The sequence below is a fragment of the Myotis nattereri genome (genome assembly GCF_964212035.1).
Source record: "Myotis nattereri genome assembly, chromosome: 3".
NCBI classification, from domain to species: domain Eukaryota; kingdom Metazoa; phylum Chordata; class Mammalia; order Chiroptera; family Vespertilionidae; genus Myotis; species Myotis nattereri.
Genome location: NC_138077.1, coordinates 102,564,266 through 102,589,940, shown reverse-complemented (window position 1 = coordinate 102,589,940; position 25,675 = coordinate 102,564,266). Strand labels below are relative to the sequence as shown.

The 25,675-nt window shown below is 37.4% G+C and overlaps 1 protein-coding gene across 2 annotated transcripts in view; it reads right to left on the bottom strand.

Annotated features, from left to right (window-relative positions):
* Window positions 1-25,675, bottom strand: part of USP25 (ubiquitin specific peptidase 25) — a 181,650-nt gene that overhangs the window by 5,857 nt on the left and 150,118 nt on the right. For both annotated transcript variants that reach the window (XM_081087424.1, XM_081087423.1), the window contains 3 exons: window positions 10,396-10,574; window positions 8,794-8,872; window positions 869-948 (listed from right to left, as the gene is read on the bottom strand). In XM_081087424.1, the coding sequence (XP_080943550.1) occupies window positions 869-948; window positions 8,794-8,872; window positions 10,396-10,574 (338 nt within the window). The remainder of the gene's footprint in view (window positions 1-868; window positions 949-8,793; window positions 8,873-10,395; window positions 10,575-25,675) is intronic.

The window sequence follows — 25,675 nt, the reverse complement described above, 5'->3', positions numbered from 1 at the left end:
CAAATAAATGAAACAAAACAAACAAAAACTGGGAGAAAAGGCCATAATTGATGAATTCAGGTAGTTGCTTTTGTCTGCTTTGAGATTTATTTTCCTGATGTCTTTCATTTAGATCCAAAACCAAGACATGTGAAAGTCAATAAACTACTTGTTTAATGTAATGTCATTTTTGTTTGAAGAAAGAATGTTACTTTGTTTTTTAACCACATCATTGGTTCATTCAGTGACTATTTGGTCAGGTTTTTTCTATGCCACAGGAACAGTTCTAGTCACTGAGAAAAACTTCATGTTGTGGGGAGAATATCCAAGGGAGATGAGAAAAACATGGGAACTCTAGCAAGATGCAAAGAAACAAAAGAAAACACTAACATAAAAGGCTGGAAATGTAGCCTTGTATTATATTTAATACAAGTAATATTACTTTGTTAATTAAATCTAGAAATTATGGAGTTCAAACTAGTTAATAAAAGGAGGAGAGGAAACTGAGTGTTATATCTGCCTATGAAACAATTACCTTCTAACATGCTACAGGGAAAAAATACATAGATATATGTTTGTAAAACTGAAATATTAAAGATATTTTAAGATATTTCCATTGTGTTAGTTTGTCCAATCATAACATATCTTTCTATAGATTAATTCATAAAAATGGAACATCCTAAAAAGTAAAATATTATAAAGAAAACTCTAGAGGATACACTGCCAATCAGTGTTAATGCTTATTATATAATTTCATGTGTTCAGATATAAATGATCAATTCTATATTCTAATGTTCAAGCACAGAATTATTGGGAAATTAATGCATTTGTGACAAATCAAATTACAAAAATTAAGCTCTTCTTTTCAGCTGTGTCCACTTTTTCTTACCTTTCTCTTTGAAAATTTTCTAGTCCAATTATGAGATACATGGTTGTTTCCCTGAATTTTCTATAATCCTGATGCCATTCCTGTAAGTGAAAGAAAATATAAAAGTATATACAAGAAGAAAACTACAATAAAAACTCTTCAGAAAGTAATACACAATTCTAATAACTACTTGGGTTTTTTAAAAATTTGATTTTAGAGAGATAGAGAAACATCGGTATGTGCCCTAATCAGGATCAAACTGGTTACCTTTCCATTCACAGGATGATGCTCAACCAACTGAGCCATGTCGGCCTGGGCTGATAACTATTTGAATTAATAGAAGCTAAGGGTTCAAAATGTAGATGAACTAGAGCTAAATCAAGACTTTAGTTTCTGACAAAGACTATTTCTTAGTAAAATAATAAACATAAAAATGATTAGACATTGATGAAAAATTAAATGACAAAGATCTCATCAGAAATGTAAGAAATATAAGATAGGATAATCAATCTGGTTATCTCTAAAAAATTCCTCAGTACAAAAACATGAAAATATAGAGTGGGGCAAAAGTAGGTTTACAGTTCTGAGTACGTGAAACTGAGTTTATTCTTTTATTATTATTTATTATTGTGTGATTTTCCATAAACAACTGCAAACCTACTTTTGTCCCACCCTGCATCTACATCACACTGAATGTAGGAGGTAAATGAATTTCCTACTCTAATGTGAAACAAAGCCTGAAGTCTATTATTTGATGCAGAATTTAAAGGAACTAAAAGAAAAAAATGTTTTAGCATAGTAAGTTTATTCGATCATTTACTTTTTGCAAATTTGTGTGGAATTTGACTTTAAATGTGGCATGTGAATGGTCTATTCATCTGAGACATGGTGAAAAGGATAGATGCATTTCCCATTTCACAGCCCTACTTCCTAAAAGCCGATTGTAGGGCAAGTAGCAGGACTAACACACTCAAAACTGACATCCTATATAAATCATGATTTTTTTTTCTTATTTAATAAAAATTGACTAAGGAAAACCATAACTAAAATACAATATAGGAGTATGCTAAAAAAGACACTGATAATAAAAGTATTAAAGCTCTTATATAGACACTAGAGGCCCGATGCACGATGATTTGTGCAAGAATGGGCCTTCCTACCCCTGGCCGCTGGCACCGCCTTTGTTCAGGCCGGAGCCGCTTTTCCTCCTTCACTCCAGCCTGGAGCTGCCTTTCTGCCTTCCCATGCTGCCCAGAGGCCCGGAGCGGCTGGGGCAGTGCAGAACGCCTGTGTTGTCACCATGGCGATGATGCAAGCATCACCAGCCCTGCCTCCGGCCACTCGCCACCTGTGTATGCAAATTAACCCACCATCTTTGTTGGGTTAATTTGCATACACACTCCTGATTGGCTGGTGGGCGTCGTGAAGGTATGGTCAATTTGCATCTTTCTCTTTTATTAGTGTAGATTATTATAAGAAAATGAAAGTAAGAAACATATAGACCTGTTATTGAACTACTATATTCTCCCTGAATATAAATCATTTTAATTTTTAATTTTAAGGTTTTGAGGTATATTTTTTATATTACTAGTAAATCTTAATAACAAATTAAGGCAAAATTTGTTTGCAAGTATAAAGTTAGCTTCTTGGGAAAGTATTCAAATTGCTACTCTACTGTCATTAAAGAACTGCTTTAGAAGTTGGTAAACTCTTTCCCTAAAAAAGGCTAGAAATTAAGTGTTTTAGGATTTGCAGTCAACTATGTGGCTACAGTGTGGAAACATACACAAACAAATGGCTGTGTTTCAGTTAAACTTATTTATAAAAATAGGTGGTGAACTGCATTTGGTTTGCAGGCCAATGTTTGCTGATCCCTGACTTAGAGCAAGACAAAGATATATGAAATGTTAAGAAATCCAAAAACATGTTATGTGAATGCCTGTAAGATGTAATGACTCTGAAATTAGAAAGAATACAAGATATTTTCAGAATAAAAATATGCTGAATCCAATCTGATAAGGCAACCTTGGGGAGGGACTACAGAATCAAATCACAACTTAAAATTAAGTTGCAACCTGAATTTTGGGGACAGATGTAGACTTCACAACCAATTTGCTTGCCATCTTTAGCATATATCCTGTGTCCACTGATTTGTGAGTATGTCCCTAGATTCCCTATTATGCTTTATTATTCTAATATACCCATTCTTACGCTAATTTATATAATAAAGAGGTAATATGCAAATTGTCCGTTACCACATCATAGTAATGACTGTTCAACAGGCTGCGCACGCAGCAGGGGAAGTTGCGTGAGGCTCGTTTCCCTTCCCCTGGCACCACACCCTGTCCAAATGCACTCTGCTTGAGGACGCCACCAAACCCCCCTGAGGTGGGGAAGACCGAGTGGCAACACCCACCGGCAGAAGGCATGGTTGGCAGACACTAACCAGGGGGTGCGAGCATTGGTGGTGATCCTGGGAGGGGTCGCGCATGCAAATTGAGAGGGTGTGGACCCAACACGAAGGAAGGGCCTGGGCGCGACAACAGAGAGTGGACATCGAGGTAAGGCACCAGAACTGGACGGGCCACTGGGTAAACAATGTGAGAATCCCACCACCACAGACACACAGGGTGGCCCCACAATGCCTGGCACATCAATCGATCCTCCCAAGCACACAATCTTGAAGCCTTCTACCGCCACACGGACCTGGCCCCGCCACCGTGGAGACCACAGGCAACCCTCACACCACAGGGAAGCTGCCGCGGCTTTCTCCAGCCGTCCATCTATTCATCTGCCCGGTCCGACCCAGACAGGGGCTCACATCCTGGGTGGAACGCCCCCCGAGGGCAAGCTGAGCCCCGGCCATGCCTGTGCAAGCATGCCCATTGCCTGCGAATTTGGGACGGGAGTGGATGGAGAGCTGCTCGAGGCATGGGAGCGGGCATGCCAGGGGATGGGAAAGGCCTCCGCGTCCCCGCCTTCAGCACGCATCGGGAGAAAAGCCACGCGCGTGCACGTAATACAGTGGTCCCCGCAATGGACACCAGCCCAAGCCTGGTGGACCCTCCCCTGACTCGGAGGGGGGAGGCACGGAGGATGGGGAAGAAGGGAAGGAGGGAGGGAAGAACTTTATAAAGGACTCAGTAGACAGCAGAATTAAAGAAGGAAAGAGAATGTATGAGAGAACTGTAGGAGCTATAATGAAAATCAAGTATAGTTGTCTACTGGGGACAGATTTTAAAAGTAGGAGTCAGGCCCTAACCGATTTGGCTCAGCGGATAGAGCGTCGGCCTGCGGAATCAAGAGTCCCAGGTTTGATTCCGGTGAGGGGCATGTACCTTGGTTGCGGGCACATCCCCAGGGGGGAGTGTGCACGAGGCAGCTGATTGATGTTTCTCTCTCACTGATGTTTCTGACTCTCTGTCCCTCTCCCTTCCACTCAGTAAAATATATTTCAAAAAAATAAAATAAAAGTAGGAGTCAGAAAAGAAAAAAGATAAATGACAGTGAATAATTAGGCAGGTAGATAGATATTAAAACAGTGGAAGTAAGTACAGAAGAATGTATGGGAAAGGTAGGATGAGAAAGAAAGAGAAAGGGAAGAAAAGTTTTAAAGGGGAGCCAGTAGAGCTTAAAAGGAGAATGGGAAGAAGGAAGAAATGAGGGAGAGAGCAAAGCAGGTCCGAGGAAGGAAGTGAAGAAAAAATTGAAGGTGGGAAGAAGGAAAAGGGGAGGGAGGGTAGGGGTAAAGATTAAGGAAAAAGGATTGTGGGGAGGGAGGGTAGGAGAAAGATGGGAAGAAGGATGATGGAACAGAAGTAGGAAATAAAGAGAAAGGAAAAGCTTATAAATGATGAGTCAGTAGGAAAGTGTTACATAAAGGAGAGAGAAAAATTGTGTGAGAGGGAGAAGCCAATAAGGAAGTCAAATACAATTGTGTGCGAAGGGGATAAGATTAAAAAAAAGTTAATAGGGGTGACAAGGTGGGCAGGGGAGGGCAGTTAGGGGGATCAGGCCTGCAGGGGAGGGCAGTCAGAAAGATCAGGCCAGCAGGGGAGGGCAGTTAAGCGGATCAGGCTGGCAGGGGAGGGCAGTGAAGGGGATCAGGCCGGCATGGGAGAGCAGTTAGGGGGATCAGGCAGGTGAGCGGTTAGGAGCCAGAGATCCCAGATTGCGAGTTGGACATCCCCCGAGGGCTACAGGATTGGAGAGGGTGCAAGCAGGGCTGAAGGGCCCCCCCCCTCTGTGCACAAATTTTATGCACTAGGTCTCTAGTATTATTATAAACATAATAGTTAAGATAGCATGTCTTGATTACTAGTAGAATAAGCCTTCTTAGTTGTTCTTCAAGAATGTTCATCAGGAAACTACTAGATTTAATAAATGAATGCAGCAAGATAGCAGGATAAAAAATAAATATCCACAAATCAATGTCATTTTTATACACCAATAATGAACTATGAGAAAGAGAAACTAAAAAAGAAATCCCATTTACCATTGCAACAACAACAAAAAAATAAGATTACCTAGGAATAAACTTAACCAAAAGATCTGTGATTGGAAAACTATAGGACATTGAAAAAAGAAATAAAGGAAGATATAAACAAATGGAAGATATACCATATTCATGAACGGGAAGAATTAACATAATTAAAATGTCTATACTATCCAAAGAAGTCTACAGGATTCAACACAATCTTTATTAAAATACAAAAAGCATACTTCACAGAGCTAGAACAAATACTCCAAAAGTTTATACGGAACCATAAAAGACCCCAAATAGCTGCAGCAATCTGGAGAAAGAAGAACAAAGTAGGAGGGATCACAATACCGAATATCAAACTATATTACAAAGCCATTATAACCAAAACAGCCTGGTATTGGCACAAGAACAGGCATATAGACCAACAGATCAGAACAGACCCCAGAAATTGACCCACACCATTACGGTCAATTAATATTTGACAAAGGAGGCAAGAGCATACAATGGAGTCAAGACAGTCTCTTCAAAAAATTGTGTTGGGAAAACTGGACAGACACATGCAAAAAGATAAAAACTGGACCACTAACTTACACCATACACAAGAATAAACTCAAGGTGGATAAAAGACTTAAATGTAAGGCATGAAACCATAAAAATCTTAGAGAACACAGGCAGTAAAACCTCAGACATCTCACATAGCAATATGTTTACGGATACATTTCCTAAGGCAAAGGAAACTAAGGAGAAAATAAACAAATGGGACTTCATCAAAATAAAAAGCTTCTTCACAGCAAAAGAAACCACCATCAAAATGAAAAGGAAACCCACTGAATGGGAGAACATATTTGCCAATGATACATCTGATAAGGGGTTAATATCCAAAATATATAAAGCACTCATACAACTCAACAAAACACAAACAATCCAATTAAAAAATGGGCAGACAACCTGAACATTTCTCCAAAGAGGACATACAAATGACGAAGAGACATATGAAAAAATGCTCAAAGTCACTAATCGTCAGAGAAGTGCAAATTAAAACTACAATGAAATATCACCTCACACCTGTCAGAATGACTATCATCAGCAAATCAAACAACAAGGGCTGGTGAGGATGGAGAAAAGGCAACACTCATTTACTGCTGGTGGGAATGCAGATTGGTCCAGTTATTATAGAAAACTGTATGGAGTTTCCTCAAAAAATTAAAAATGGAACTTCCGTTTGGCCCAGCTATCCCACTTCTGAGAATATAACCTAAAAATCCCAAAACACCAATCAGAAAGAATATATGCACCCCTATGTTCCTAACAGTGTTATTTACAATAGCTAAGATTTGGAAACAGCCTAAGTGCCCATCAGAAGGTGAATGGATAAAAATATGTGGGACATTGACACTGTGGAATACTATGCAGCTGTAAAAAAGAGGGATCTCTTACCCTTTGGGACAGCATGGATGGACCTGGAAAATATGCTAAGTGAAATAAGCCAAATTGAGAAAGAATATATATATCATATGATCTCATTTGTGGAATCTAACGAACAAAATGAATTGACCAACAAAATAAGATCCGAAGCATACCTCAAGGTTGGGGGGATGAGAAGAGATAAACCAAAGAACTAATATACTTACATGCATAGCCCATGGACATGGGCGATAGGGTAGTGAAGATCTGGAGGGATGGGTAGGGGCTGGGAGGTGGGTAGAGAAGGGGGCAGGGAATGGGAGCTATCTGTAATACTATCAACAATAAAAATATGTTAGAAAAAAAAAAAAAGAATGTCAGGACTAGGCTGAAATCTTTGCATTTCCATAAAATTCTTGAATTGGTATAGCAAACTCCCTAAAACGACTTGCTAAAAGTTTGATAGAAACTGCAATGAATCCATAAATAATTTAGGACAATAGTTCTCAACCTGTGGGTCGCAACCCTTTGGGGGTCGAACGACCCTTTCACAGGGGTCGCCTAAGACCATCGGAAAACACGTATATAATTACATATTGTTTTTGTGATTAATCACTATACTTTAATTATGTTCAATTTGTAACAATGAAAATACATCCTGCATAAAAGATATTTATAATTCATAACAGTAGCAAAATTACAGTTATGAAGTAGCAACAAAAATAATTTTATGGTTGGGGGTCACCACAACATGAGGAACTGTATTAAAGGGTCACGGCATTAGGAAGGTTGAGAACCACTGATTTAGGAGAATACTGTCATCTTTATAATACCAAGTTTTCCTAAGATGATACATATTATTCATTAATTTAGGTCTTCTTTAATGACTCCTAAAGTCATGCATATCTTTTGTTAAACTTATTTCTAGGTATCCCATAATTTTGGATGATATTTTATGTTAAATAGTGCCATTTTTAAAAATTTCAATTTCTGATTATTTGTTATTGGTATAAACAAATTGATATTTGACATAGGTTTGCATGTTGCAAAGCTCTTACTAGTTCCACTGAATTTATCTGTAGATTTTGTTTGTATTATCTAGGTCTAAAGTTGAAAACAATGATAAATTCATTGCTTCTTTTCATATCTTTTACTTTTTGCTTATATTTGTTGCCTTACTGCCCAGCTTGAACTTTCAGTACCATTCTGAGTAGAAGTGGTGACAGCAGATATCCCTTTTTCCTAATCTCAAATAGCAAGCTTTCCACGTCTACAATTCTATATATTTGTTGTAATTTTTTTGTTTTTCAAAGCACTCTTTAGCAGATTAAAGTACTTATCTCTTATTCCAGGTTAACTAAGGGTTTTCATCAAAAATGAGTGTTTCAGTAGCTTTCCTTTTATCTGTTATAATATGGTGAATTACAATAATTGTTTAAAGGAATGTAAAATAATTAAGTTTGTAAATAGGACCAAACATTCATCAGAGGCACTCATGAAAGCAACTAAAAATTAACTGGATTTGTAAATTTTAAAAGACACTACTGAATAATGTATCATAAATATTACACTTAATGATGTACACATTAAAATATATAACATATATAGTAAAAATTTAAAGTCTGAATAAATACTAGGAATTTGAATTGGTGAATAAAAAAAAGGTATTAATTTTAAAGCCAAAAGTTAAGACAGAGAATTTTGTGCATAAAATTACTGCAAGCCCAATCACAGTACTGTGTGTGCTCTCTCACATGCACAAAATCCAATAATGACAAATAAATGTGGGATTCAATGATTAAAATGAATTTCTAACATCACCAAAACATGTGGTGAAACAAAGGAAAAAATGCAGCATGGTTTCAGTAAAGCATAGCATTTAAGAATGGAGGTTCTGTTAACCAAGTTGAAACCTGCTAGCTGTAAAAAACTTTGGTGGGTATGACTTCACTCCGTATGCCTCACTTTCTCAGGTGCTTAGCTGTGCTAAAATGAAAGGAAGATCAGTGAACCACAGAATTCCTCAGTCTATAGTTTGACCTCTCACAAAGCACATTACCTCATATTCCTCCAAGTTTACTTCTTCAGGTCTTATCATTTCAAGTTTGGCTTGGGCCACTTTCATTATGTTGTGACACCTTAAAATAAAAAAAAAGGTATAGAATCCTAAATCAAAAGCCAAATCCATAAAACTGAAAAATGTGTGTTAAATAAATGAAACTACCCAACACATATATAAATGAAAACCACTGTAACTGAGGAAACAACTCCCAAATAAGCTTAAGAAAAAAATGTGTTTTTTGAGACCAATGTTGGTTACAAAGTACATAAAAAAGACTGCATGATTCTAAGTCAATGATTCTAAGTCAAATTTACTGTGTTATACTTATGGCTTTTAAATTATAGTCTATTAATAAAGATTGCATAGATAAAAATATACTTTTAAAAATAATTTGTATTTAATTAGCTCAAGATACATTAAATTTTACTTCCCCCAATAGCATTATTTGCAAATAGTACAAAAGAATACAAAACATTCTTATCATTTCAAGTAAGAATAGAAACATTCCAATAAATTCGTGATCAGAAATCCCTACAAAATATATTTAGTTATCACATGCTAGCACATACTCTGTCTTTTAAGCACAACACAAATTAGATTATTAAAACAAATTGACTATCTGCAGTTGCCAGGACAAAAAATTGCAAAAGAATAAAAAGTCAATGTGATTATTCCATAAATCTCTTCCCCAAATTCAGTAGCATATGTTTATTGGAACATGCGCATTAACAGATAGATAAAAAGGGTCATAATCATACTTCAGAGCTCTTTGTAGCCATGTGTAGCAAAATAAATGATAACCATATTTCTACTATCAAAAACTGAAATAGCCAACACGCACTGAGCACTCAGTGTCTACTAGGTATTGTTCAAAACCATTTACTTGTACTATTTCTCTTAATCCTAAATTTCAGACACATGGTGAGGCAGGAATTAATACTAGATGTTCATTTCTCCTCATATTCTCCTCTGCTAAACATATTTTTCATTAAGTATTTTGAAATTTCATAAAAGGATAATCACTTATTTCAAAATTAAAATGCAATTACAATGAACTCCAAGACAGCATAAATGTTTCTGTATTCTAAAATAACTTCCAATACTTTGATCTTTAACTGAGACCTTTTTTAAACAGTATTCATTCTCACTAGATTAAATTTAAAATTTTAATATTAGTAAATAATTTTATAGGAACTTCTGAGAGAAAACTTTTTTTATAAACTAAAATTAATTTAACCAATTATCTGACTCCAAATATCCTTAGTATAAAGGTTGAAAAATTTTTATCTTTAAAATATTGACTCCCACAAAGCAGTGATTACAGTATACTCTTCTGTGTATCATTATATTGCTTAGCTCACAACTGCAATGTATGGAAACGATGAGTTATTTTCAGTTCAAGCTTTTAAAGGTCATGATTATAACCTGTAGATAAAATTACAAAGCAACTGTTCAAATTAAGTAAAGTCAGATTTTGTGCTGTATTTATTGACATGTCTTTGTGTATGTGTAAAATAAACATTCAAAAATTGCATTGGGAACTACAAAAATAAGAACAATTTGAGCCTACGAATAAGGTATTTTGTATTTTTAAATTACCTTTCATCAAAACTCAGGTTTCTATCTCCAAATTGTTCCAGCAATGTTTTCTCAATGATTTTCTTTGGCGCCTGGTTCTGGATAAAGTAGACCACTATGTGATGTAGACGATAATCTGTTTCTGGTGGGGTATCTTCTTGGGCCAATCTAACCAACCTTGAATATTCCAACTTAATTGCCTAAGAAATGTAACAAAATGTCAGTTTTGGTTAGCTATAACAATGAAATCTTTGAATTTTATAACTTTAATTATTGTTGCATTCAAATATGGCTTTTTTCTTTTAAAGTATTACAAACAAGATAGTATGTATAAAAATATTTATTGTTTCATGTTCCATAGATTAAAAGAACGTTCTAAAAAACTGACCACATAAGCCCTTCCTTACCCCTTCAATATATAAATGTTCTTTGTTTCTACAAAGAAAAATGGTAAAATAAACAATACATCTAAGGTTACTATGTGAGCCAATTTTATAAAACTTATCAAAGCCTGGTCAAAGTCTATTCAGGGCCTGGTTAATAATTGGATGGGAGATAGCCTAAGATTGAGATACTAAGCATCTCCTATCCTATGTTTTCTAGAATCAGTTTGATGTAGCCTCTAATATCCCAAATTCTATAGCTGAAATACAGCTCCTGTAGAATACCCATATCTGAGAGAAAATGGCTGACTCTTGAATCCTAATAATATTATTACAATTAACTTTTGGTTGGGTAGCCCACAGATAAGGGATGAAAAAGCAAGCCCAGAGATTGTAGTTACCATAGAATGAATTCTTTGTTGCTTCAAAATTTTTGCATTTTATTAATATAATTATTTATTAATGAATATTACTACTATTATGCTGGAGCTTTTCTTTATAGATAAAACACCTCATAATTTATAACTAATTATGATGGAAAATAAATACTAATATATTTCTACACGTGAGCAAATGGTTTGAAAAAGATCTGCTCATACAGAAATATATGTAGAGTTATACATCAAATAATGCTGTATACAAGAAACCTTTACGATTAAAGATAATTTTTAGAATACTCATTTATGTTAGACTTATTCCTAATTGTAGCTCTATTAACCATAAAATATGCAACATATATTTCAAATTATCTTTTCTATAGAAGGGTTTTTCTTTGTCAAATGTATGCTTTTAAGTAATTCTTGGACATACAGATTTTACCACCTATACGACTATATTTTACAGAAGGGAGAAAATATAACTAACAGACATTAAATGTTCTAGTTATATACTGTTATACTTCATTAAGGGGAAGGCTAGTAAGTTCTTTCTATATAGCTCAGCATTATAAATAGAGTAAGAATTACTTTTTAGCTAAAATAATATATTCTATTAGGTTATTTTTAGAATATATATGTCATTCTAAATTCTGAGAGCTGTGGTTAAAATAGCCATGGGAATTGACTATATCTTAACATGTAGGATTATCAAGATTCACTTCTTGGCATACCTAATCAGCACACATGAACTTTGCTTAGAACTATTTAAAATCTCCCCATTTTCCCTATTTGAAAAAAAAGGCACATGTTCATTTAATAATCAAATTATACTGAATTTGATAAAATATATAAAATAAAAACAATAACTGCTTTTACTTGTTACGCCCCTTAGGCAATGACTGTTTAGACTATTATAGGTGTGTTTTAAAATATTCAAATATTTTAGATATTGTGCTTTTGGCTTAAATTAGTACGGCCAAAATAAAATAAATTTGTATTGAGTTTGTTAAGATAATTACTATAGTTTAGAGATAGAAATTATAACACTAAATAGTTATCCATTTTTCTATCTACTTTCAGAATAGAGGCTGTGATTATTTTATAAATAGTACATGGGTTTTTATTAAAACACTGGAATATATACATATATATATATATATATATATATATATATATATTCTTCTTTTACTCTAAGATTATGTTTATTTTTTGATTTTTGCTCTATTTAAGTCTCTCCTAATTTTTACAAGTAAATGACAAATTTACAATCTATAGGTGTTTAACCCAGTAGAGGTATGTTTTAATTTCTCGAAGTAATTTTTCAAAAACGCTTTTTACTAGCATACAGTCCTCATTTTTAAAATTTAGTTTTCTAACTTTTAAAATATTCTGCAATCATATTTATTCCTTCAAACTGTCAACAGATTTAGCATGCTGATATATTTAGCAGAGCTCTAATCAATCTATCACTAATACAGTTAACACTGTTGAGTTATTAAATCAACCTCATATTAATTCCTCAGAGTCCTTTACACTTAGAACTGCTTGTCCTTTCAGTTAATTTAATTATCACTGATACTGCAATGAAACCACCACACATTTACAAAATGAAATGTGACATTGGTCAACAGGTGATAGAACTGCTTTGCATTTAATTTTTCAACTTTTTTCACCAGTCCTACTAACTAGGCCCAATGTTACCTATGGTCTTATTTCTCAGTAGAGGCCCAGTGCACGAATTCGTGCATGGGTGGAGTCCCTCAGCCTGGCCGGCAATCGGGCCTGTGGGAGGTTGGCTGGGGGGAGGGGCTGCGGGATGTTGGGGCCATTGGAACCTGCCAGCGAGGGGAAGGGGCCACAGGAAGTTGGCTGGCTGGCCAGAGGGAGGGGTCATGGGAGGTTGGCTGGCTGGTCAGGGGGAGGGGCCATGGGAGGTTGGCTGTGGGAGCGCACTGACCGCAGGGGCAGCTCCCATGTTGACAGTCTGCCCCCTGGTGGTCAATGTGCATCACAGTGACCAGTCGACCAGTCATTCGGTTGTTCAGTCGTTTAGGCTTTTATATATATAGATTCCTCTTCAGCAAAGACCTCCTCCATCCACCTAGGTCAGGCTTGTTCCAAGATGCATATGTGCTATTGTTCTTAAGTTCTCCACATACAAGATGTCTTTTCTGGTTCATACCCCATCTATCTACAGATGACTTACTCAGTAAGACTAGTTTAAGTCTCTCTTACAATCTTTAATTCTAAAGATTCAAATGATTTCTACCTAAACACTTTTTTACTTTTCTAAATCATAAAATCATTCTAAATTTATAACTTCTTACAGACTTTATTTTGATATAACTATACATATATATTAGAAGACACCAAACATACAAATATATAATATACTCTGGAGGCAGTAGGATCAGAGGGAAAATCGGCTAGACAAAGATTCAGAAAGCTAGTATATCATTTACTAATTGTGACAGAGAACCAGTCACATAATTCTCTAAGTGCTATTATCTCTAAAATAATGTTAGTTGAATACAAAGAGAATGTGTGTCTCTATATAAGTAAATGTATGTATTTTAAATGTTTATGGACTATTATTTAAAAATTGACAGTGTAACAGGGATGAAGAAAACCCACTTCACATTCCAGAGGATCAGCATCATGTAGGATATGTTCTTTCACCACAACACTAACAAACAGAATTATAAATAAAGGTAACTCCCAAACTAAACACTTAGAAATTTAAAATACTGCTTTAAATAATTCTTAGGCCCAAGGAATAAATGTATATTAATATTGAGAATATGAGATATCAACATCTATAGGACACAGACAGATTGGTAGTCAAAGAAAATTTCCAACTTAAGTAAAATAAAATTACTTCAAGAAACTAGGGAAAGAAAGAAAATAAACCAAAGTAAACTAGAGAAATAAAATAATGTGATAATTGGATATAGTTAATTATTTTTCTTTCCAAAAAGCTAAATGGAAGACCAAAAAATGGAAGAAAACTCAACACCAGAAATAAAGGTGATAATAACAAAAATACAGGTAGAAGTTTTAAAAATTATAAAAGGATAATACATATAACTTTATGCCAATAAACTATAACATCTTGATTAAACAGATGATCATCTAGAAAAATATAAATTACCAGGATTGCTTTCAGAGATAGAAAAACTGAAGAGACCCAGCAAAACTACACAAGAACTGAAAAGGTTGCCCGAGATATGTACTCAATAAAGGAATCAGGCCCACATTGTTTTAGAGCTGTGCTGTTATGTCAAATCTTCAATGACAAGGTGATTTCTATCTATCTACACTGCTCTAAAGACTGAAAAAAGGGAAGAGTCTCCTTAATGATTTTACAAGGCTAGTTTAAACTGAATACCAAAAATTGACAAATATAAAAAAGAAATTATGTATCAATTTATCTATGAACATAGATCTCAAGATCCATATTCATTTTTGATAAACGACACTGCATACAAAAAAATATATAGGAATACATGGTGTTTGCAATGATTTTTTTAAAAGCCAATGTTAAGATTACAAATTAAAAAGAAACCAGTTCAGTATTTCAAATAGATGCATTAAGAATTTTCTGAATTTCAGCACGTGTCAAAGGAAACTCTTAATTATGAATTAAAGAGTGTTTTTAGATTTATAATAATAGATTAAAAACCTAATCCTATATAATAAAAGCCTAATATGCAAATTGTCTCCCCAGGTGGTCTTTTGACAGGGAGTTCGACCGGGAGACCAGGAGCTCTACTGCTTGCCATGATGTATGCTGTCATCAGGGGGTGGTATGGAACATGGTGGGCATCTGCGATGTGGTGCTGGCAGAGGGTGGCAGTGGAAGCACTGCTGGCTCCGATGGGCCCCGATGAAAGCGGGACCACAGTGGGATGGTGGAGTAGGTAAGCGGGCAGCACCAGCCAAGGTGGGTGTGAGCAGGGACCTGATCACCCCGCCGATCGTCGCGTAGAGGGAAACAAGCAGTGGCTGTGGGGGGTGGGGCTGCTGCCTGGCTCCCAGGCACTTTGGGAGCTGGGAAGGGGGCCTGGTACCAATCGATCTCCCCACAGACGAGATGGTGGAGCATGTGAAGTGGCATTGGCAGGCCAAGGCGGCGTGCCAGGCAAGGCTGTGGGGTTGGGGGCGCGAGCTGGGGCTGCAAGGCTGGGGGCGCAAGCTGGAGCCCAATCTCCACAGGCCACCCCCAGGGACCTCACCAGTGCATGAATTTGTGCACCGGGCCTCTAGTATCCTATATAATCAAAGCCTAATATGCAAATCAAACAGCATAACTACCGGCTGCTATGATGCGCACTGACCACCAGGAGGCAGATGCTCAACGCAGGAGCTGCCCCCAGCCTGCACTCCCCAGGCCAGCCAAGGAGGATGCAAGTGGGGGCCCTCGGTCTCCCCGCAGAGGGAGGCAACCGGCAGCGGCGGCAGTGGGGCAGGGCCGGCCGGTGAGCAGGCCATGGGGGGGGCCAGCCAGTGAGTGGTCAGGTCCCGTCCCCCGATCACCCCACCGGTTGGTCCTAATCGCCAGCTGCCAGGCCAAGGGACCCTTCCCATGCACGAATTTCATTCATCAGGCCTCTCGTCCTTAATAATAAAACACACTAGAGACATTCTCATTAAAATAAAGAACCTCTAAGGTATTTTTGTTGTTTAAATTAAATAGGCATTTGCTTTGCTAAAATATTTGTTTTGTCTGTAAGTTGAAAACTGCATTTTGCTTGTCATTTATCTTTAAATTTGTTTTTAGTATCTTACTGTGTAGAATTTTTAAAATCTTATAAAATATAGCAATATTTTCTTTATGGATTTGGGCCTATATGAACACTTTCAAAATTATGCACATCTCTAATTCTAGTATTTTCAGGATTTTACTTTTGTTTAGATTCCTAAATAAGGGATTTTGTTTTCTAGAAGTAGCCAAGTAGTCCAAACATAAAATTTTGATTAAAGCATCCTTTATACACTGACTTTAAATAACATCTTTCTCACATATTAAGTACCAGTTATAAGTGGGTCTGCTTGGGTCTCTCCATTTCACTGATATATTTTATATTACTATCTATTGGATAAACAAAGGAGTAATAACAATAGGCATTTCAAAATTAAAAGAGAGTGATAAAGTTATGTCACCAAGAAACAACTGTTATGAAGAAATGAAATAAACACAAAAAAGGTCTCATAATATAAAACTGTTATTACTTCATTAACACCCTAAAGGTACTTTACTAGGTTTAGAAAGTAATTTACACAAAAAAGAAATTTTAATATCTTTTAAAGTAAATTAAAAAAGTTAAACTAATTCCACAATTATAATTATCATATGACCTTTCAATCCCACCCCTGTACATACACACACAAGCAACTAGTACTTTGAGAATGTTATTCTTTTTTTTCCCTTCTGACTTTTATTTTTGCTCATCAGAGTAGTCCTGCACTGCCTTCCTCTGGATTTCATTTTTGCATGATAGAAACTTTTGTTTTTGAGTCATTATTTTTTTGGGATCTTCCTGTTAACAATGAAAACCAATCCTAACAAATAGTCAAATTGGGAGAAGAACCTAGGTAAGTGTCTTTCCTCATTTATTTTCCCAGATCTCCCTGCCAGTTAACTCTTTCATATTACATGGTTATAGGAGCAGAATCCCGTGTGGGAGGCTGATATAGTCACTGATTAGGTTGGTAACTCTACCTAATTCAGAAGTTAAACCTTAGCAACTCCACTACCCAGCCTGATGTAAGTTTCACTTTGCAACTTATATTTTTATCAGTAACAATGCTCACATTTTTATCACATGGTTTTACCACTAGCAAACATATATCACACATAAAAAATGGCCTGATCATAAATGCATAAGGAAACTCATATCTAGAAGTACTTAGGCATAGAGTTGAAAAGCTTCCTTCTTCTAGGTGAAAGTCAATAGAAAATAAACCCAATAAAGATTTTTTTGGTAATATGACAGGATAGGAGGGATATTTAAAAAAAACAAAAACCTTCTCCCTCAATTTATAATAAACTATTAAAAAATTAAAAATATACTCTATCTATTTTAAGAATAATAGGAAGACAGAAGTGGCCATCATTTGTTCGATACTGTGCTATATACATATTTTGGACACCGTATTACTGAGTAACTGCAATTTCTATATATTACTTTTGAACAAATTTCCTAAAATTATATATATTATCAGCTAGAATTTTCCAAATGTTAGTCATATACTTATCCATTATTTATAACTATATAAAAGAATTATAAACAAATAATGCTTACATAAGATTACATGCATATATACTCCTCAATTACAGATGGGCAAAAATAAAATGTACACAAATATAAATTTCAGAAATTTGCTGCTGTATAAAAATTAGAGGGTAAACCAAAAAGAGAAATATATGACATGTGGAAAATACAAGGATAACCAGATGCACAGGGCACCCCAGGAGTGATGGGGAAAGGAGATCTCGAAGTACAGGAAACAGTGCAGGACATGAGGCTCTGTCTAGAGGATAAAATTCACAAGAACAGAATAAGAGGAGATTCAAGCAAATGGTGGAGACTTTAGAAGTGAAACAGTGATAGCACATAGAAAATTAAGCAAACCAAAGAATAAAACTCCAAGGAAAATGAAAGCTGTGGTTATAAAAAGAGAAAGTAATAATAATGTTTAGAACTTAGGTCAATTCCGAGGAGCATACTAGTACATAGGCATTATATAAAGAATTCTGATTTAATAAAAATGGCAAGATTTTAGGTGTGTGTTTGTGTATGTCTGAGAGAGATGTAGGAGTGATAGGAACTGTATTGTGAGTCAGTGTGAGGATATGAGGTGGGAGAAGAAAGGGCTCATCATTCACATCCCACAGAAGGGAATTCAAAATTCATGTGTAGAAAAAATGTACCTCATGTGAAGATTAAAAATGGCGGCAGAGTAAGTGGATGCTACACAGACACGCTCCCGGGACCAAACTGGAATTACAACTAAAATACAAAAAATATCCTGAATAATTAACTGAAGATTAGCTGGAGAGAACCCTGATAATCAAAGATGTTAAGTGAAGACAGCATAGAGATGGTAGGATGGGAGGAGGCACAAAAGAACAGTATGGGATCCCACAGACAGCAGCTTAAGTTCCAGAGAGATATCTCAGCTGTGGGGAGTTGCCCTGAGAACTCTGGGATCTAATCTCCAAGTTGGGCACCCCAGCAGAGAGCACAAATGAGAAAGGTGCTCACATAAGATCTGGCTATGAAAAGCAGCACGGTTGCTGTTTGCCATGGAAAGATGGTTAGAAATGCAGGCACCCTCTTAAAGGACCAACACAAAGTATTCTGTGTATAGCCCAGGGGTGGGCAAACTTTTTGACTCGAGGGCCACAATGGGTTCTTAAACTGGACCGGAGGGCCAGAACAAAAGCATGGATGGAGTGTTTGTGTGAACTAATATAAATTCAAAGTAAACATCATTACATAAAAGGGTATGGTCTTTTTTTTTTTTAGTTTTATTCATTTCAAATGGGCCAGATCCGGCCCACGGGCCGTACTTTGCCCATGGCTGGTATAGCCACTCCCTTGTGCTCCAGCAGAGGGAGGTCAGCGTGGACAGGTGCTATGTGAGCAGAAGCTAGAGTAGGGGGCTCTAAGGATAGAGCTTAGAAGGCAGACACCCCAGGTTTCTGTGCCAAGTTATTCCCTTACACTATGGATGTCATCTTACACAGACATTTGCTATCCAGGCAGTTTTGCCTACATGGAAGAGAGTTGAACCACCCTATTGGAAAATACATTGCCCACCCTGTGGCGTTTCCAAGGCCCATTAGGAGACTGAGAATAACAATTATCCTCCAGGCAGAAGCAATTGCCCCACCCTGTTGGAAAAACTATCCTCACCTGTGAATGATTGCCTGTGGGCTACTCAAGACTAAATCCAGTCAGTCTTCAGGCAGAGGCAGTCTCTGGAGGCTGTGAGTATTTCCCTAATCTAATTAGTGAGAAACAGAATTTGACACTGTCTTGCACTAGAGATTGAGAAGCATAGCAGATCTACCTAATACATAGTCACAAACTGAAACAGGCAGCCAAAATGAGGAGACAAAAAAAACAACCACCCCCAAATGAAAGAGAGAATTCTCCAGAAGAACAGATAAATGAAAGTAAGAAAATTATCTAATATAACATTCAGAATAATGATGGTAAAGATGCTCAACAGCATGAGAAATGACACGGTAACTATGAAAACAGAAATAAAGAATGACACAGCACTAATAAACAACACACTGGAAGGAATACACAGCAGATCAGGGCAAAGTGAGAATCGGATCAGTGAGTTAGAAGACAGGGTAGGAAAAAATCACTCAAGAGAACAACAACAACAAAACAGGAGGGACAGATTAAGGGAACTGTGGGACAACATGAAATGTAACAATACTGGCAGATGAGGTGCCAGAGATGGTGTGCCAGATGAGGCAAAAAGGGAGAAAGAGACAGAGAAAGTGTTTAAAGAAATAAGGGCAGAAAACTTCCTTAACCTGATGAAGGAAAAAGTCACACAAGTTCAGGAGGCACAGAGTTCCAAGCAAAAAGAACCCAAACAGGCCTATGCCCAGACAAATTCTAATTAGAATGCCAAAAATTAAAGACAAACAGAGAATCTTAAAGGCAGCAAGAGAAAAGCAAACTGTTACCTACAAAGGCTCTCCCATAAGGCTGACACCTGATTTCTCATCAGAAACTCTACAGGCCAGAAGTACTCAAGGTAATGGGAGCAGAGAACTGAAACCAAGATTACTATATCCAGCAAGGCTACCATACAAAATAGAGGGTGAAATAAAGAGCTTCCCCGGCCAAAAAAAAGGCTAAAGGAAAGGAGTTCATCACCACCAAGCCAGCATTACAAGAAATGCCAAAGGGACTTCTGTATTAAGAAGAACTAGAGAAAGAAACCTAGGCATACAGAATTAAAATGGCAATAAATATGTACCTATCAATAATATCCTTAAATGTAAATGAATTTAAATGATCCAATCAAAAGACATAGAGTAGCTGAATGAATATGAAAAACTGACACAACTATATGCTGTCTACAAGAGACCCACCTGAGAAAAAAAAGACACACACAAGATGAGAGGGAAGGACTGGGAAAAATTTTTCCATGCAAATGGAAAAGAAAAAAAAGATGGGGCAGCAATACTCAATCTGACAAAATAAGACTTCAAAATGAAGGCCATCACCAGAGACAACAAAGGACACTACATAATATTAAAGGGATCAGAGTCGTACTGGGGGTTGCCTAGGCTGTTAATGCGCGATTTTCTCCACCTCCACCTCCCCCCACCTCCCCCCTTCATGCACTTTAAAACTGCGCAAATAGCTTGGAGAAACTAAGATGGCGGCATAGATAAACACCGGGAAATAGTCGCCCCACACAACAATTGAAAATTAGCCCAAAGGACGGAGCAAACATCGTCCAAAACAACAGGAAGGCTGGCTGAGTGTAATTTCTACAACTAGAAGAAAAGAAAAGCACGCTGAGAGCCAGAGGAGCTGCGGAGGCTGAGTGCAGAGGTACGCGGCGGCTCGCGCGCGCGGAAAGGGGGTGGCACCTGAGGACGCGGCTGTCTTTTTGAATCACAAGCTCCCGACTGCTCTGATCTCCGGCTCTGGGAAGTCTCTGGGGACCCAGGTCTCATACGGGGAGAGGCTGCTCTCTCAGGCGGCAGCGGGCGAACTTGGGGGCAGATTTCCCTCGGAGGTGCTTGCAGCCATTGCCGGGACACTGAGACGCGCGACTCCGGGCGCGGAGAATCAGCCATAGCTTCTTTCCCCGCCCTTTTGACTCCCTGAGACCCCGCCCCACCCGGGCTGCGGCAGAGGCTTTTGCATGTGAATGCCCCAGAACTTTGCAACCTGATAATTACCTAACTGCAGCCGGGCCAGCCAGACCCGGAACTTCCAAGAGAAGGCCCAAGGCCCCGCAGCGGCTTGCATTGCTTCACAGCTGAGCCTCTTCGTAGTTCCTGCTGTGTGGCCTCAGGCAGGGGCTGAATTAGCACCTCCTTAGATCCAGGAGCCACTGTACCCAGTGGTCAGAGGGGGTCCATTCTCCCACTTCAGACACAGCTGCTTCCCACAGCCAATTGGCCTGGAGGTCAATTCCTCCCAGTGATCCTACAACAACCAAGGCACCAAGAGTGCACCAAGAGTGTCCACCCCAGGTAACTGGGGAGGCTGAGCCACTGGGCCCTACAGGACACCTGGCGCGCAGGCCACTCTATCAACACAGGGAAGCAGCCAAAATGCGGAGACAAAGAAACAGGTCACAATTGGCAGAAACGGAGGAGGCCAGACGACTGGATATAGAGTTCAAGGCCACGTTTATAAGGTTTGTCAAGAATTTTATGGAAACCGCCGATAAATTTAATGAATCCCTCAAGGAGTATGGGGAGACCATGGAGGTCATGAAAAAGGACCAATTAGAAATTATGCATACACTGACTGAAATAAAGAATACTTTACAGAGCTCCAACAGCAGAGAAGAGGATCCCAAGAATCAAGTCAAAGATTTGAAATGCAAAGAAACAAAAAATACCCAACCGAAAAAGAAAAAAGAAAAGAGATTCAAAAAATATGAAGATAGTGTAAGGAACCTCTGGGACAACTTCAAGCGTACCAACATCAGAATTATAGGGGTGCCAGAAGGAGAGAGAGGGCAAGATATTGAAAACCTTTTTGAAGAAATAATGACAGAAAACTTCCCCCACCTGGTGAAAGAAATGGACTTACAAGTCCAGGAAGCGCAGAGAACCCCAAACAAAAGGAATCCAAAGAGGACCACACCAAGACACATCATAATTAAAATGCCAAGAGCAAAAGAGAAAGAGAGAATCTTAAAAGCAGCAAGGGAAAGACAGTCAGTTACCTACAAGGGAGTACCCATCCGACTGTCAGCTGATTTCTCAACAGAAACCATGCAGGCCAGAAGAGAGTGGCAAGAAATATTCAAAGAGATGAATAGCAAGAACCTGCAACCAAGATTACTTTATCCAGCAAAGCTATCATTCAGAATGGAAGGTCAGATAAAGAGCTTCACGGATAAGAAAAAGCTAAAGGAGTTCATCACCACCAAACCAGCATTATATGAAATGCTGAAAGGTATTCTTTAAGAAGAGGAAGAAGAAAAAGGAACTCTTACCATTTGCCACAGCATGGATGGAACTAGAGAGCGGATAAATACCACAAGATCTCACTTATTTGTGGAATATAATGAACAACATAAACTGATGAACAAGGACTGATCCAGAGACGGAGAGGCATTGATTGGACTGTCGGGCCTTGGAGGGAAGGTAGGGGAGGGTGGGGGCAAGGGGGAAAGATCAACCAAAGGACTTATATGCAAGCATATAGGCCTAACCAATGGACACGGACAACGGGGGGGTGAGGGGGTGAGCGGGGAGAGGGGGGGTAGAGGGTACACATATGTAATATCTTAATCAATAAAAAATATTAAAAAAAAAATATTAAAGGGATCAATCCAACAAGAGGATATAACCCTGATAAACATATATGCACCCAATATAGGAGCATCTAAACATATAAAAAACACTTTAAAAGGACTTTAAAGGAGAGATTGATAGTCATACAGTAATAGTAGGGGACCTTAACACTCTGCTGATTTCACAGCATAGATCTTTCAGACAAAAGATTAACAAGGAAACAGTGACTCTAAAGGACACATTGGATCAGATGGATTTAATTGATATTTATAGAACATTTCACCACAAAGCTGCAGAATATACATTCTTCTCAAGTTCTCATGGGTAATTCACAAAGATAGACCACATGTTTGAACACAAAACAAGTCTCTACAAGTTCAAGAAGATGGAAATCATATCAAGCATCTTCTCAAATCAAAGTGGAATGAAATTAGAAATCAACTACAGTAAAAACACATCAAAATATTCAAACATATGGAGGCTAAATACCATGATATTAAACAATGAATGGGTGGCCAATGATATTAATCAAGAAATCAAAAACTTCCTGGAAACAAATGAAAATGAACATACAACAACCCAAAGCTCTAGGACACAGCAAATAACCTTCCTGAGAGGGAAGTTCATAGCACTACAGTCATACCTCAAAAAAATTAGAAAAATAATAAACTAACCCTACAACTTAAGAACAACAAGAAAAGCCCAGATTAAATAGAAAGAAGGAAATAATAAAGATTAGAGCAGAACTAAATAACAGAGAAAAAAAATACAAAAAAATCAATGAAACCAATAGCTGGTTCTTTCAGAGGATAAACAAGATTAGGGAACCATTAGCCAGACTCATCAAGAAACTAAAAGAGAGAACCCAAATAAATAAAATCAGAAAAGAAAGCGAATAAGTGACTACTGACACCACAGAAGTACAAAGGATTGTAAGGAAATATTGTGAACAACTATATGACAACAAACTGGACAAGTGGATGAAATGGACAAATTCCAAGAAAAATACAATCTCCCAAAACTGAATCAGAAAACTCGAATAGGCCAGTAACAATGGATGAAATAGAAGCAGTAATCAAAAAATTCTCAGCAAACGAAAGCCTGGGTCCGGATGGCTTCACAGGGGAGTTTTCCCAAACATTCAAAGAAGAACTAAAACCATCCTCTTCAAACTATTCCAAAAAATCCAACTGGAAGGAACACTTCCAAGCTCTTTTTATGAGACCAGCATTATTCTAATTCCCAAACCAAACAAAGTCACTACAAAGAAAAAGAATTACAGGCATATATCCCTGAACATAGTTGCTAAAATTCTCAACAACCTATTAGCAAATCAAATTCAGCAATATATTCAAAAGATCATACACCATGACCAAGTGGAATTTATTCTGGAGATGCAAGGCTGTTACAATATTCACAAATCAATAAATGTGATACATCACATAAACAAATTGAAAGACAAAAATCACATGATCATATCAATAGATGCAGAAAAAGCATTAAACAAAATCCAAAAATCATTTTGGATAAAAACTCTCAGCAAAGTGGTAATAGAAGGAGTATAACTCAACATAACTTTGCCATATATGACAAACCTACAGTGAACATCATGCTCAATGGTCTAAAAACATTCCCTCTAAGAACAGTAACAAGATTGGGATGTCCACTTTCACCATTCTTATTCAATGTAGTACTGGAAGTCCTAGCCAAAGCAATCACACAAGAAGAAATAAAAGACATCCAAATTGGAAAGGAGAAAAGGAAACTCTCATTATTTTCAGGTCACATGATATTGTACATAGAAAACCCTAAAGACTCCACCAAAACTACAAGATTTAATAAATTTGACAATGTAGCAAGATACAAAATCAACACTCCAAAATCGATGGTTTTTTTATACACCAAAAATGAATTCTCAGAAAGAGAAACTAAATAATCCCATTTAGCATTGCAACAAAAAATAAGATACTTAGGAATTAACTTAATGAAGGAGGTAAAAGACTTATACTTGGAAAACTACAGAACACTGAAAAGAGAGAAGAGGATACAGACAAGTGGAAGAATATACTCGTGTTCATGGATTGGTAGAATCAACATCATTAAAATGTCCATGCTACCCAAAGCAACCTATAGATTCAATGCAATCCCTATTAAAATGTCCCCAACAGCGTATTCCACAGACCAAGAACAAATACAGTGGGGCCTTGACTTATGAGTTTAATTCGTTTCGTGACGGAGCTCGTAAATCAAATTACTCGTATGTCAAATCAAAAAGTGAACGAGTGAGACACGTGATGCTGGGCTGATGTTGTGGTGTTCACTGTGACATTCGCTGTGCCAACTAGCGGTGGGGTATCTGAAGCTGGCTCGTAACCCGAATTTTAGCTCGCAACTCAAAGCAAAAAATCAGCCAAGAGACGGCTCGTATCTCGAAAAACTCGTTATTCGGGACACTCGTAAGTCAAGGCCCCACTGTACTCCAAAAATTTATATGGAACCAAAAAAGTCCCCAAATAGCTACAGCAATCTCAAGAAAGAACAAAGTTGCAGGAATCACAATGCTAAGTATCAAGTTATACTACAAAGCCTCTGTAATCAAAATACCCAGGTATTGGCATAAGAACAAGCATATAGACCAATGGAATAGAATAGAGAACCCAGAAATTGATCCATGCCATTAGTCAATTAATATTTGACAAAGGAGGCAAGAGCATACAATGGAGTCAAGACAGTCTTTTCAATAAATGGTTTGGGAAAATTGGACAGATACATGCAAAAATAACAAAACCAGACCATCAACTTACACTATACATAAAAATAAACTCAAAATGGATAAAAAAACTTAAATGTAAGTTATGAAACCATAAAAGCCCTAGGTGAAATCAAAGACAGCAAAATATCAGACATATCTCATAGCAGTATATTAATGGATACATCTCCCAGGACAAAGGAAACTAAGGAGAAAATAAACAAATGGGACTACATCAAAATAAATAGCTCCTTTACAGCAAAAGGAA